This window comes from Prionailurus bengalensis, chromosome C2 (genome assembly GCF_016509475.1).
Source record: "Prionailurus bengalensis isolate Pbe53 chromosome C2, Fcat_Pben_1.1_paternal_pri, whole genome shotgun sequence".
NCBI classification, from domain to species: Eukaryota; Metazoa; Chordata; class Mammalia; order Carnivora; family Felidae; genus Prionailurus; species Prionailurus bengalensis.
The window spans coordinates 72,801,851-72,817,792 of NC_057350.1; the positions used below are offsets into that span (position 1 = coordinate 72,801,851).

A 15,942-nucleotide genomic window follows, 5' to 3' on the forward strand; every position below is an offset into this window, starting at 1 on the left:
CTTCAAATGTCAAATTCAAATATTCAGGTGTTATGGGTTTTTTTTTTAAGTTTTTAAATTTGAGATTGAGAGAAACAGAATGGGGGGAGGTGAGCGGGGAGGGGCGGGGTGGGGGGGGGGGAGAGAATCCCAAGCAGGCTCTGCACCGACAGTGCCTGTTGAAGGACTCGAACTCCCGAATCATGAGTTCATGGCCTGAGCCAAAGTTGGACATTTAACTGACTGAATCATTCAGGTGCCCCTTTCCAAAAGTTTTGTATGGTGGTTTTTCATATTTGCTTTTTTTCAAACTTCTGATACATATTCTGTGTCAAATCATTCTACATCTATTTCACCAGTTCGTTTTGGCTAGTTCTGTCATGGTGCTTTGTTTCGTTTTCTGAATTTTCACTATGAGATGTTCCTTTTCCTTAGAATTTTATCTTTGGGTATTATTTGAGATCTGAGTAGTACCCAAAAAGATCTAAAGTTCTTGTCATTTGATTTTACCATTCACTAGCATGACCATATTTAATTAAACCTATTTGGGAATTTGGGGGACCTCAGAGGTGGGATGAATTCATACCAAAAAACGTACATTTTGTTGTTAGGATTCCTCAGAGAACCTCACCCCCAGCCCCCACTCCACAGTATCACTGGACTCAAAATACTGAAGGTTTTCTTGTTCCATTTGGCCCAGAGGGATTCATTCCTGATTTACTCTTGAACAGATTATACTTTTTAGGTCCTGGTCTTGTGTGGAAGGGGCTTCTATTAGATTTTTCAATTCAGGCAGACTTGGCTTTATCACCTGTCCCCTGTGACAGCCATCAAAGTGGAAATTTAAGGTCTCCAAGAGTTAGTCAAAAATCCTTCAAGAATAAATGGATTGGTAACTTGCTTACTCTTTGTTCTTGGTTTCATTTTGCTTTGGGCTCTATGGAAACATCCTTTTCATCTTAACTAGCCTATCCTTACATTTTTATAGATTTGATATATTATCCACTCCTTCATTTATTTGAGTTTGAATCAGAGTTTCTTTACACTACTTTATTCTTTTCCAGTGCCCCAGTTGTCTTCTGTATCTCTTCCCCACTTTCCTTTTCCTTTCTGGCTTTGCTACTAACAGACCTTATGTTATGGCCATTGCCACCAAATAAAAACACTCCTTTCCTTTTAATTTGTGAACTTGCCTTCCATAGCGTGTGTTGTACATTTGAGGTGATTAGTGATATTTTTAATCGACACTTTCTCTCTCAAAAGCTTCTGAAGCTTTTGTGAGGTGGGAAGGGAGGAGAGGCCAGTGTTTTGGGAGCTCTTATACCTTATTGAGAGATTGCTAGAAGTCTATCAAATAGTGTTAGATTTCATTTTTAAGGTACTGAAAACTTAAGATTCATTTGTTATTTATATAAAATGTAAGTAAAAAATATAAAGCAAGTTGTGCTTTTCAAATCATTTTTTAGTAGTGTATGGTTTGTACATTAAGTACCATAGTTGATCCAAGTTAGATTATAAAAAATGTAACGATTTTTACTAGTTAAGACTAACTAGTTCCAGACACCACTCCTTTTTTTCATTTCTGTCGTATATTTAGCTTCCCCTGGTCTCCTTCAGTAGACAATTGAGGAATTGTTTGTTTTTGAGTCGTGTCACAATTAAACAATGGGCCTGTTAGAAGAGTACAGTGTGTTTTGGGGCTTTTTGTTTCGCCTACTTGTTTTTCACTGAAAAGTAGCAAAAAGTGAACAGATTTAGAGAGAGGCATTATTATCATTTTTTTTTAAGAAAACATTTTTGGGTAATGATGGAGCAAAACACTGGTAAATCAGAATTTTATCATGAATTGTTTTTATATTGTTTCTGGCTAAAATATAAGATGTAAAGAACCTTATCACATCGTCACTTAGCACTTTTTAGGCATTTGACACCATCAGTAGAGGCAACACACAGAAAAAAAATAACATTGTTTTATGGAAAAGGATTAAAGACTAATGCCATGAATTAGCTATTAGAGGAAAAGTGTAAATCTTTCCAAAGATATTTTTGTTAATATAGGGTAGTTTATATGTTGTGTAGTGAAATGCTTTTTGATAGAGAACTAATAAATTTGGGAAGAATATTTCCTCTGGTGACAGAGTATATAGTACCTTAAATCAGTAACTATTACTGTCTTAATACATGCAAGGATCTTTGTTAAACATTAATGCCTTAATACATGCAAGGATCTGTGTTAAACATTAAAGGAGACAGTACAATATATAATAATAATAGTGGTGGTGGTGCCTTTCAATTGCTTGAAGTCTTGAGCAGGAAAGATACCTAAAAGAATAATTAAGGATGCACAGTTGTAACTCATTGCCAGAGTCCTTTAAAGGTTTTGTTTTTAAGTAATCTCTAGGGGTGCTTGGCTGATTTGGTGGAACTTGTGACTCTTGATTTCGTGATTGTGAGTTCAAGCCCCACGTTGGGTGTAGAGATGACATAAAAAAATCATAAAGTCTTAAAAAAAATCTTTACACCCAACGTGGGGCTCAAATTTGCAACCTGGAGATCAAAAGTCCTATGCTCCACTGACTTAGCCAGCCAGATACCCAAGAGTGATCCAATATATTAACATGATTAAGAAAAAAACAACAACATGAAATTGAGTTGTTACTGGCCTTGAATTCTGGTCTTAGTTTGTTAGTAATTAAATTCAGCCTACTTATTTTGGGGGGTGTTGGTCCTTCGCATATAAAATAAGAAAGAGGGGCGCCTGGGTGGCTCAGTCCGTTAAGCGTCCAACTTCGGCTCAGGTCATGATCTCGCACTCTGTGAGTTCGAGCCCCGCATCAGGCTCTGTGCTGACAGCTCAGAGCCTGGAGCCTGCTTCGGATTGTGTGTCTCCCTCTCTCTCTGGCTCTCCCCCCATTCATGCTCTGTCTCTCTCTGTCTCAAAAATAAATAAATGTTAAAATAGAAAGAGAGAGAAAGAGAGAGAGAGAAAGTGGGGCACCTGGGTGGCGCAGTCGGTTAAGCGTCCGACTTCAGCCAGGTCACGATCTCGCAGTCTGTGAGTTCGAGCCCCGCGTCGGGCTCTGGGCTGATGGCTCAGAGCCTGGAGCCTGTTTCCGATTCTGTGTCTCCCTCTCTCTCTGCCCCTCCCCCGTTCATGCTCTGTCTCTCTCTGTCCCAAAAATAAATAAACATTGAAAAAAAAATTTTTTTAAATAAAAAAAGAGAGAGAGAGAAAGAAAGAAAGATAGAAAGATAGAAAGATAGAAAGATGGACCAGGTAAATTCTAATCCAGCTTTATTACTCTCTGAATTAGTTTTCCTGTGTAACTTGTATTCAGAGGATGTGAGGGGCCTGTGTGGAGGTGGGGGGCAGGGGTCAGTCTTGTTCAGAGGATTTGAAGGATCATTTTGAACAAGGATAGACAGGAATGATCTTACATAGGAAATAATTCCTGCTGAACATTGAAAGATTTGGTTAGATACAGAAAATACTGAAGAAAGTTTAAGAATGGAGAAATTTATACACAAAGATGAGTTAGGCCAGAAAATTCTTTGGTGTATTTGGGTAAAATGAGGCATATGATTTATGTGGTGCGTTCATGACATGTGTTATTGACATATTTAGACATGTGTTATTGACATATTTAGACATGTGTTGCCTGTAAGGTAATAACATCATGTTAATTGGGATTTCCTTGAGATAGCTAATTCAACTTTACCTGTAATGTATAATCACCAAGAAGAATGTTGTGAAACAAATAATCTATTAGCTCCTCTTTAGTTCTATTGGACTGAATGTATGCAGCAAATTAAAAAGCTACTGTGCAGTATATTAAAATAGAGCAGTAAAGAAAAGTTTTTGGGTGAACAAAGTACTGTATATGGAAAGGCTGTGTTTTGAAAGAATGAATAAATATGTGTCTTTTGCCACCTCAATAAAACAATAATTGGCGTATGAGGGTGAAGTGTAGAGCTGGGATATACTTTAAAGCAGCAGTTCTCAGTGTGGTGTGTGGTACCACTGTGGTTTATGAAGTCAAAACCTGTTTTCATAATAATACTAAGATACTCTTTGCCTTTCATACTGTTGACACTTGCAGCGCTGGCAGGTAAAACAGCCTATATTTTGGCACAAATCGAGGCAGTGGCCATACACTTGGAGGGTTTTTTTTTGTTTTGTTTTTTCTTTAAAACCAGTTTCACTTAAGAATGTACTTCGCATTTGCAACTACGTAAGATGAACTGGAGGGTATTATGCTAAGTGAAATTAGAGAAAGACAAATATATGACTTCACTCGTGTGGAATTTAAGATACAAAACAGATGAACATAAGGGAAGGGTAGCAAAAATAATATAAAAACAGGGAGGGCGACAAAACATAGGAGACTCTTAAATAGAGAACAAACAGGGTTGCTGGAAGGGTTGTGGGTGGGGGGATGGGCTAAATGGGTAAGGGGCATTAAGGAGGACACTTGTTGGGATGAGCACTGGCTGTTATACACAGGGGATGAATCACTAGAATCTACTCCTGACATCATTATTGCGCACTACATGCTAACTAACTTCGATGTAAACTTATAGATAGATAGATAAAATTTTTTAAAAATGTACTTCATGAAATCAATAAAATGTTTAATTTTGTTGTATCTCATTTTTTATTTTTTTAAAAAGTTTTTTTAACTTTTATTCATTTTTGAGAGACAGAGACAGAGCATGAGTTGGGGAGGGGCAGAGAGAGAGAGAGAGGCACAGCATCCAAAGCAGGCTCCAGGCTCCAAGTGTCAGCACAGAGTCCAATGCGGGTCTCAAACCCACAAACTGCGAGATCATGACCTGAGCTGAAGTCAGCACTTAACCGACTGAGCCACCCAGGTGCCCCTCTCTTATTTTATTTTTGTTTTTGTTTTTGTTTTTATCTGGAGAAGGGGGGCAGGAATCTCAAGCAGGCCCCACGCTCAGCATGGAGCCCGCCCCATGGGCTTGATCTCATGACCGTGAGATCAGGACCTGAGCTGAAATCAAGAGTCAGAGGCTTAACTGAGCCACCCAAGCACCCCTGTATCTTTAATTTTAAGTTCACTTTTAAAGTATTTTATGTAGCGGGGTGCCTGGGTGGCTCAGTAGGTTAAGCGTCCGACTTTGGCTCAGGTCATGATTTCATGATTCTTGAGTTCAAGCCCCGCATCGGAATCTGTCTCCCTCTCTCTCTGCTCCTCCCCCACTCGTGCTCTGTCTCTCAAAAATAAATCATTAAAAAAAGTTTTTTTTTTAATTTGAGATAGATATTCACATAGCTGAAACTTACCATTTTAAACTGTACAATTAAGTGGTTTTAAGATATTAAAAAGGTTGTGCAATGTCTGATGTCTAATTCCAGAACATTTTCATGAAGTGGCATTCAGAAAGAAACGCCATACCCATTAGTAGTCACATCCCATTCCGTTCACCTCTTAGTGACCCCTAATCACCTGCTGTCTTTGTGGAAATATTTGCATGTTCTTGACATTTCATATAAATGGTATCATACAGTATGTGGTCTTCTTGTGTCTTTCTTTTTCCACTTATGTTTTAAAGGTCCAGCCACATTGTAGCCGGTATTAGTACTTCACTCCTTTCCGTGGCCAAATATTCCATTGTATAGATATGCTACATTCTATCTGTCCATTTGTTGATGGATATTTTGGGTGTTTTTTTTTTTAATCTTTTGGCTATTATGAATAATGCTATGAACATTCATATGCAACTTATTTGTGGACATATGTTTTCAGTTCTCTTAGGTATATACTGGGAGTGGAATTGCTAGGTCATATTGTAGATAATTCTATAACTTTTAAAGGAACTTATTACATAGTTCATTTTGAAATAGACTTTTTATTGTGGAATAATTTCAGATTTGCAGAGATAGTAGATTTCCTGTATAGCTATCACCTGTCTTCTAATGTTAACACAAACCCTAAAATGTCTGTCAAAGCAAAGAAGCCAACATTGGTACATTACTGTTAACTAAATTCTAGGTTTTATTGGTATTTCACCAGTTTTTCCACTAATGTCCTTTTTTTGTTACAGAATATAACATTGTCATGTCTTTTTAGACTCCTCTGCTCTGTGAACAATTTCTCAGTTTTTCTTTGTTTTTCATGTCTTTGATAGTTTTTTTTTAATTTTTATTTTTTTAATGTTTATAATGAGACGGGGCGCCTGGGTGGCTCAGTCAGTTGAGCGGCCGACTTCGGCTCAGGTCATGATCTCGCGGTCCGTGAGTTCGAGCCCCGCGTCGGGCTCTGTGCTGACAGCTCAGAGCCTGGAGCCTGTTTCAGATTCTGTGTCTCCCTCTCTCTGACCCTCCCCCGTTCATGCTCTGTCTCTCTCTGTCTCAAAAATAAATAAACGTTAATGTTTATAATGAGAGAGAGAGAGACAGAGTACAAGCAGGGGTGGGGCAGAGAGAGAGGGAGACACAGAGAATCTGAAGCAGGTTCCAGGTTCCAAGCTGTCACCACAGAGCCTGACGTGGGGCTGGAACCACAAACCACGAGATCGTGACCTATGCCAAAGTTGGATGCTTAACCAACTGAGCCACCCTGGTGCCCCTTTAAAAGAGTATTGGTCAGGAATTTTTGTAGAATGTCCCTCAGTTTGGGTTTATCTGATGTTTTTGCCATAGTTAGACTGGGGTTATGGAATTTGAGGAAGAATACCATAGAGGTAAAGTAGGTTTCTCATCACATTCAATCAGGTGGTGAGTGACGTCAGCATAACTTATTACTGGAGATGTTAACCTTGATCACTTGGTTAATGCAGTGTTTGCCACATTTTTCCACCATGAAGTTATTTTTCCCTTTCCATACTCTTGGAAATGAGTCACTAGATCCAGCATATATTCAAGTGGGGAAGGAAGTTAAGTTCCAACTCCTAGGAGGGGATGTAGCTACAATTATTATTTGGAATTCTTTGATAAGGAAGATTTGGCACCCCACCATTTTATTTATTCATTTGTACTGATATGAACTGTATATATTTATTTTTTACTTTGGGTTAAATATAATGCTACTTTATTTTTCTGCTCTATTCATTCCAGTATTGGCTTTTGGGAACTCTTTCCTGTGTCCTTATCCTTTTTAAGTACTTCTTTACCTTCTGACAATATAAGATACTCTAGGCTCATCCTTATTTTCCCTGTCCCAGGCCTAGAACCAGCCATTTCTTCAAGGATCCCTGACTACAGTTAAGTAATTTAATTTGCCCAAGGTCACACACTTAAATAAATGGTGAAACCAGGATTCTGACTGAGGGAATCTGATTCCTCAACTCATGCTTTTAATCATAACTTTGGACAGCATGCAGCTGAAGGTGCACTGGCAGTTTCTAGTCATGGTCCATCTGTGAACCAGTCTTTTTTTTTTTTTTTAAGTTTTTTTTTTAGTTTTTTTTTTTTTAATTTTACTCAGTTTTGAGAGAGCATAAGCAAGGGTGGGACAGAGAGAGAGGGAGACACAGAATCTAAAGCAGGCTCCAGGCTAAGCAGGCTCCAGGCTCTGAGCTGTCAGCACAGAGCCCGATGCGGGGCTCAAACTCATGAATCATGACCTGATGAGATCATGACCTGAGCTGAAGTCGGACACTTACTTAATCGACTGAACCACCCAGGTCCCCCAAGTCTGTGAGCCAGTCTTAAGGATACAGTTGATAGTCATCTCACCCTAAATAATTATTAAGCCCTGTTTTATATTGATTTTTTTTTTAACCACAGCTGTGATGGTTGTAATCAAGCTAAAAATTACTTGTTAGGCACAATTAACTACTGTTAATATTTTGGTACATTTCTTTCTTTAAATGCATGCAAATGTATTTTGAGATTTTGTTATATTATCCTAATTTTTAAATATGCACAAATATGAAGCATTTGCAGTGTAACCAGAATCTGAATGTGCCATGTCTGTTTTAAGTGGTGATTAAGATGAAAGTGAGCTGCTATAGAGTCATTCTGTTTTGCCTTGATGTTATGGTCACATAAGAGATAAACATCTGTCTTGATGTATCAGGTTCTCAAGTAATCCTCCAAGTGTTGTTCCTAAGCCTTATCTTTCTTCCATTTCTAGCAACAGATAAGTCCTCTCTTGTGATGCACACCTGACAGTCCATGCTTAACAGCCAGTTGCATCTCACTCCAAAGCAGAACAAACCCCACATGTTGTGATCACTTGCTTTGGAAGAATCATCTGACTAGGTCATCTGCGTGACATTCTTAGATTCCACCCCCATTTCTTCTTTTGACCACCAATATTAATTTCAATTCAGGAAGTCTTTCTCACACACACAGATCTTTTTTTACTCTCTTCTCCCTGCCATTCTCTAGCTAGTTATCCCCAGAAAAGTTTATTTTCCCCCTTTACAGTCTCTCCTTCTTCCTCTTTTGTAGGCTGAAAAGTAATTGTCATTATGGAAGACAAAATACACAGTGGTTTTGGGGATGCCTGGGTGTCTCAGTCAGTTAAGCGTCCAGACTCTTGATTTCCACTCAGGTCATGATCTCACAGTGTCTTGAGTTTGAACCCTACATTGCATTCTGTGCTGACTCTGCAAAGCCTGCTTGGGATTCCCTCTCTCTCCCTCCCTCCCTCCCTCCCTCTCTCTCTCTCTCCCTCCCTCCCTCCCTCCCTCCCTCTCTCTCTCTCTCTCTCTCTCTCTCTCTCGCCCCCCCTCCCCTGCTCACACTCTCTCTCTCAAAATAAATACACTTAAAAAATTATTTAAACTATTCTCTCTCTCTCTCTCTCTCTCTCTCTCTGCCTGCCCCTCTACTCCACTTGTGTGTGCTCTCTCTCAAATAAAAGAAATTTTTTATTCATTTTTAATTTTATCTAACTATAGTTGGTATTCTTTACATTGTATATATACAAAATTTTATTCACTTAAATGCAATAAGTAGCTATAATAAAATCAGGATCTAATTACCAATTGAAATCTTGTTTAGTGAGGAGATGTGTTGTTTCCTAATATATACTTTTGTATCAGACCTCATCTGGAAGTTAGGCATACCCTCCCCTTTACTGCTGACTTTAAATGTGTATAATCTACTTTTTGTAAAAGGACTAAAATATATAAATATATATGTAAATATGTATGTAAATAAGGTTTATGTGATATTAATGTTTATATATATAAACAAGGTTGACGTTTTCTACTGAATTAGTCATGTGGATTAAGAGGGGTTACTTGACTGCCTGGACAGGGCATCACATGACAGAAACTGAGATTTGGCCATACTCTGGTTTTGAACCAAAATCTAGATTTACTTTTGAACTAGATCAAGTTCTATGGAACTGTCTGCAAAGCTTGCAAGAGACTAACACATGTAGTTAGAACGGCACATTTTCAAAGAAACCATATATTACATCAGTGGCACATTCTCATCCTTTAGGAGAGTTTATATGAAGGCTAAGTTGTAATCACAAGGCTGGGGAAGCATGGACTCAGATTCTTTGTAAGGAGTGGTGTTGGTTGATATATTTAATAGCAAGCATTCTATCTTTGCTACAGAAATGGACCTGTCAGGCACCTATCCTTTGGCTGGTTAGAACATAATCTTCCTCTTTGGAATTCTCTTTTTTTAAGACTCCATGTTGTCTGTCTTTTCATTGGAATATTTACTCTTAGAATCAACTGATTAGGTGAATATCTTTTGATACGTTATTATCATCATGCTTTCCCAAAACTTACCCTAGTCCTCTTTTAACTGGACATGGCTTTTCAAACATTCTCTCAGCTAACCATTTACCACCTTTGTTACGGGAGATTACCTATATTAATAACCAGTTTCGTCTCTTATTCATTGAATTTTATAAATTTTGCAAACTTCTCTCTAAATGGATAACATTTTCTAATTCACAGTTGAAAAGAGGACAATTATTACTGTTTCTGCTTGTCTGTACTATTTTTTACTTTGTTATTGACTGTATGATTTTTGCCTATCTATTTCAGGCCACATCATAATTCCGAATCATGTCTGATAACGGAGAACTGGAAGACAAGCCTCCAGCACCTCCTGTGCGAATGAGCAGTACCATTTTTAGCAGTGGAGGCAAAGACCCTTTGTCAGCCAATCACAGTTTGAAACCTTTGCCCTCTGTTCCAGAGGAAAAAAAGCCCAGGAATAAAATCATCTCTATATTCTCAGGCACAGAGAAAGGTAAATAGCTATTGTGGCTTCAAGAGTCTCGGTTATTGTTATTATTTTTTTTTAATGTTTATTTTTGAGAGAGAGAGAGAGTGTTGGGGGATTAGGCAGAGAGAGAGAGGGAAACAGAGAATCCAAAGCAGGCTCTGAGCCCAACATGGTGCTTAAACCCATGAACTGTGAGATCCTGACCTGAGCTGACATCAGATGCTCAACCAACTAAGCCACCCAGGTGCCCCATGAGTCTCAGTTGTATTTTATGTTACCAATTTTGATATTTTTTCTCAATTATGATCTCTTTTTAATTAAATTATAATAATAAGTTGATATTTTATGGTGAGAACAATAACAGATCTAAGAAAACAATTGATGGTGGTATATAGGCACTATTAGAAAGGCTAGTTTCTCTTAACCTCTGATAATAAAGAATAAAACTAAGTTTTTACTCATATACTTGGTATATCAAATGAATTTCTCTAATCCTCTCCTTCATTTTCTAAGACATGAGCTTCCCAACGTGAATGAGATTTGGAGATTTGAGAAAGAACTCATTGAGAGAGTTTGTGATTTTTCAGTAGTAGTAATACTTAGTACTATTTTTTAATCTTGTATTCTGTTAATGCCCTCCAAGGCAGCACTCCGTGATTAGTAAATTAATGTGTCTTCTGCAAACATGAGTCTGGTCCAAGGTTTGTCAATCTCAGTAAGATTGACATTTGGGGGCCAAATAACTTTGATGCAGGGATTGATCTTGTGCATTATAGAACATCCTATAAGCCATTCCTAGCTTTTACCAACTAGATGTCAGTAGCACCTCCCACCCAGCTATGACAACTAAAAATGTCTCCAGACATTGCTACATATCCTCTGTGGAGCAAAATCACCTCCAGTTAACAACCACTGGCCTAGTCACACAAGCTGGGATAAAAACTATAAATAGTCATCTCCTATAAATTGAAGTCACTAAATTTGTTTTGGTGCCAAGCCTCAGGAAAGAACTTGTGGTTTTCAGAGCTTTTTGGATTTTAGAATTAGATAGGCATTATGGACTGGTAATGGGTTTTAGAGTAAGAATTAGGGATTCGTTTATTTAATTACATTAAGCATGGCTATATGGCTCTGATAGCTAATAATAGATATAAGTGTAGATAAGGATATATTTCCACTCATAGATAGCCAAGTTAACATGGTGAAGGAAACCCAAATGGAAGAGGAGTAGTGCTTTATATATAATAATAAATATACAGGGCCTGTTGGCGTGGCCATGGCAGGTTTGCTGAAGAAGACCACTGGCCTTGTGGTTTTGGCTTTGTGTAAGTCCACACAAGAGGCTAAGAATATTGTACACAACGATTCTTGATGTTCTTGAGCAAATTCCTAAAAATGCAGCAATAGAAAGTATACAGAACAGATTACAAATGAGAAGTTGAGTATGGTTAAAGTGTAACCAGATGTTAAGAAATTAGAAGACCAACTTCAGGGTGGCCAACCAGAAGAGGTGATTCTTCAGGCTGAAAATGAACTAAGTCTGGCAAGAAAAATGATACAGTGGAAACTATGGGAGCTTTTAGTGGAAGAGCCTCCTGCCAACCAATGGAAATGGCCAATATAATCACCATTAAATGACTGTTGTGTTGATGGGGAGCTAATACAATTAAATTTTCTGTTATATTAATGTTTCCATATTATTGACATCTTAAAATCAAGAAAACATACAGGACATATTTAGGAGACTTGTTAAAATTGATGACTATGGTAATAGGGATTTGTGACTCCATTTTTTATGTAAAGCATTCACTTGAGTTATTTCAAAGATGTTTTGGGGGGGGGGTTGTTATTTATTTTTTTAACAGGTTAACAGATTTGAAAGTTAATTGGAAAAATTCCTATAGATTTTCAATGCAGAGGTCATAATCAAAATGTGAAGTCATTTTAGTGTTTTTATATCATTTAATGTTTTTTATCCTGAAAAAAACAGGAAAGGAATTTAATTATTATTTTTTAGACAGATTTATAGGTCACTGAAGTGAAGTAGTAAGAGTAAAAACCATCAAATGATAAGGTGAAGAAATTGATTTGGTATTTCAAAGAAAAATTTTCTTATTTGCAGTGGTAATTGGAAAAACTTTTCCTTTTGTCTCATTTAAAGAAGTTAGCTTTCTGTTCCTTAGCCTTTAGCTTTCTTGATCAACCAAAGTACATCAGGATAGAGATTGAATTTATGTAAAAGAAGAGACAGCAAAAGTTTAAAATTTATCTGATATGGTGGATAGGCTTATATTCAGAACATCTTTGTCATAGGGTTGTAACTTCAAAGTAGAATGACTGGTAGTTTTCACTAAGTTTCGAGTATGAGTGCAGTTGGGTATAAAACCGAAGATAAATACTATTCAAGGAAAGAAACAGTTGGCGTAAATTACTTTTCATGTGTCCTCACCCTTCCTTCCTAGACCCTGTCATTTCTAAATACTTAAACTTGATATTTTTTAACTTCAAAGATAGTACTTTTGTGTGTGTTTGTATGCATGTGTGTGTGTGTTGCTATCCCTTATTGCAAAGCAAAATCCAGAATTTTCAGAATGAGAGAACTGTGTTTTTTTCCAATATATTTCTCCCCTTACAGAGCTGTAAATTGAATGGTAACTGAATATTAAATGAAAAAATAATATACATTTTACTTGAGAGTTAAGAATACATAATCAATGAAAATTTACATAGATTGAAATGTACAGAAATTAACTGTACAGTTTGACCAGTGGGTACACCTGTGAAAGCCATAATTGTTACATCACCATATCACATTATACACCATTTTTATCTCCCCAGCCTAGAACTTTACATAACCCAGCCTAGAATTTTATCAGTACCTCTGAAGCCCCCATCTGCCACACCCAATCTCTCTTTTCTCCACCTCCCACCAATATCTACCATCTTGAATTATGCAGTTTTTTTCCCTTGCTTTTTATTATAGTTTTACAACATAATATCTCCAAACAACGTATGGTTTAAGCTTGCCTATTTGGGAACATTTTATAAATGGAATCATAATGTATGCATTTTTCCAGGACTTACATTTTACATTTTTCACTCAACTTTATGCTTTTGAGATGCATTTTGGTATACATAGCTATAGTTCATTTTCACTGCTGATGTTGTTATATGCAGCTGTGTTTTGTTCATTTTCACAGATGTATACTAGTACACTGTATAAATATATGGCAATTTAGTTAGCTGGTCTCCTATCAAAAGACATCTGGGTTGTTTTCATGAACAGTGCTGCTCTATGGGTAATCTTGAGGGCATGTGCAAGTATTTCTCTATGGCAGTGCTTATTAAACATCAGGTGACCCATTAGTTTAGTTCTTGATTCTCATTGCTTATTAGAATCTCTTTTTTGGGGGGGAGGGACTTAAAAAAATAAATCTATGTCCAAGCTCCATCTCAGACCAATTGAATCAGTCTTCAGGGGCTTACCTGGGCATCAGTTTTATTCTTGTTTTTAATTTTTTAAATACCTCTGGTGAATCTAATGTGTATCCAATGTCAAGAACCACTGCATTAGTGTCTTGTGAATTCTATATAGTAGGAATAATGTTAAATGAAATAGAAATAATCAGAGTATGTCACTGTGCAAGAGTTGTGTCATGGGGGCATCTGGGTGGCTCAGTCAGTTGAGTGTCTCTCTCTCTCTCTCTCTCTCTTTTTTTTTTTTTTTTTTTTTTTAGTATTTATTTTCGAGAGAGAGAGTGACAGAGCATGAGCAGGGCTGGATCAGAGAAAGAGGGAGACACAGAATCTGAAGCAGGCTCCAGGCTCTGAGCTGTTAGCACAGAGCCCAACCTGGGGCTTGAACTCATGAACCATGAGGTCGTGACCTGATGAAGTCAGAGGCTTAACCAACTGAGCTGCTCAGCTGCCCCTAGCATCTTACTCTTGATTTAGGCTCAAGACATGACCCTAGGGTCATGGGATGAAGTCCCAAATTGGGCTCCGTGCTGAATGTGGAAACTGCCTGGGATATTCTCTTTTTCTCCCTCTCTCAAAAGAAAAAAGAAAAAAAAATGTTTCTTTCATGAATTCATGGAACTTTTGTTTCAGTTATATGTGTATTAGGTCAGAATGTAAACGTATTGATGTGGGTCTTGGCCAAAGATTTGAAAGTTGCTCTGAGATGTATACTTGGGAGTAAAATTGTAGGGTTACAGGGTATTCCCATGTTTGTCTTGAGTAGGTTTGTCAGATTGTTTTCTGAAGTCTTTTTAGTGTTCATTCTTACCCACAGAACATGTATGTTTGCTGAACATCCTTGCAAATTCCTGTTTTACAGGACTTGAATTTTTGCCACCTTGGGAAGTATGAGATAATATCTCAGTGTGGGTTTAATTTCCATTTCCCTGAAGACTTGGGAAATTATTTTTTCATATGTTAATTTACCAGTTATTTGTGTTTTCTGTTCCATCTATTCCTCAGTCCATTTTTCTGTGGAGTTGCTTTTTCCTTCTTTATTAATAAACATTTCTTATTGTCTATATACTAATCCTTTGTCAGCTAAATGTTATTAAATATAGTTTTCCAAGTGGTGATTTGCCTTTTCACCCTCTCAGTGATATCTTTTGTTGAATAGAAGTTACTAATTTTGGTGTAGTTAAATCGATCAATCCCTTTATCAAATATGAGCTTTTTGTGTTTTAAGATTTAAATCTTTGCCAAACTATGGGTCAAAGATGTTTTCTTATATTTTTCTAAAGGTTTAACAGTATGCCTTTTATAATTTAAACCTTTGAACTGTCTGGATTTGGTTTTTGTGTATGTATAAAGAGAGATCCATTTTCACTTTTTTTGAACCAGTGTTCCCAACCTTTCATTGAAACTTTTGTCATTTCCCCACTGACCTGCCATACTAGCCCTTATCTGTCAGGTTTCCCAGTATGCCAGGGTCTGTTTCTCTATTGTCTACTTTATTGCATTGGCTTATTTGTACCTGAGCTAATAATGTACTGTCTTAATCATTATAGCTTATAATTCTTAATACCTGAGAGAGCAAACCTGCTACCAGGTTCTTCTTTATGATCTTTTGTCCTTTTGCTCTTCTCTTTAAATTTTAGAATTTGTTTATAACGTACTTTAAAAAAAAAAAAGAACAAAACAACCAGGGGCGCCTGGGTGGCTCCATCGGTTGAGCGTCTGACTTTGGCTCAGGTCATGATCTCACTGCTTATGGGTTCGAGCCCTGCGTCAGGTTCTGTGCTGACAGCTCAGAGCCTGGAGCCTGCTTCGGATTCTGTGTCCCAGTCTCTCTCTCTGTGCCCCTCCCTCGCTCATGCTCTGTCTCTCTCTCACGAATAAATAAAACATTTAAAAAATTTTTTTTTAAAAACAACCTGCTGATGTTTTCATTAGATTTGCATTGAATTTGTAGAGTGAGATGGGAAGAATTGGATTCAGCTTTATTGTTAAGTAAGAGTAGAGCTCCTGCAGTCTCTGTGTAGCCTAGTTGTAGAGAGAGACAAGGAGAAAGAAAGATGGAATGTTTGGAGGGTAGGGTGCTCCTTAATTCTTCTCATTCTCTGGGGTTCTTCCCTCCCTTTCCAACCCAGCCTCCCTGCACTTTTGTTTCTTCCTAGAAGTTGTCACCTCCTACATTAGTGTGACCTGAAACTTTGAGGGTTAGGAAGAAGGGAGAACCCTGTGTGTGTGTGTGTGTGTGTGTGTGTGTGTGTGTGTGTGTGCGTGCACGCGCATGCTCACGCATAATCATGCTTCTATGAACACAGAGATCTTACCTG

The 15,942-nt window shown here is 37.6% G+C and overlaps 1 protein-coding gene and 1 pseudogene across 1 annotated transcript in view; both read left to right on the top strand.

Moving 5' to 3' along the window:
* The window catches only part of PAK2 (p21 (RAC1) activated kinase 2), a 95,727-nt gene that overhangs the window by 32,998 nt on the left and 46,787 nt on the right, over window positions 1-15,942 (top strand). The window contains exon 2 of the mRNA XM_043594482.1: window positions 9,961-10,168. Coding sequence (XP_043450417.1) covers window positions 9,982-10,168 — 187 coding nt within the window. The 5' untranslated portion in view covers window positions 9,961-9,981. The remainder of the gene's footprint in view (window positions 1-9,960; window positions 10,169-15,942) is intronic.
* On the top strand, window positions 10,218-15,296 carry LOC122491574 (annotated as a pseudogene).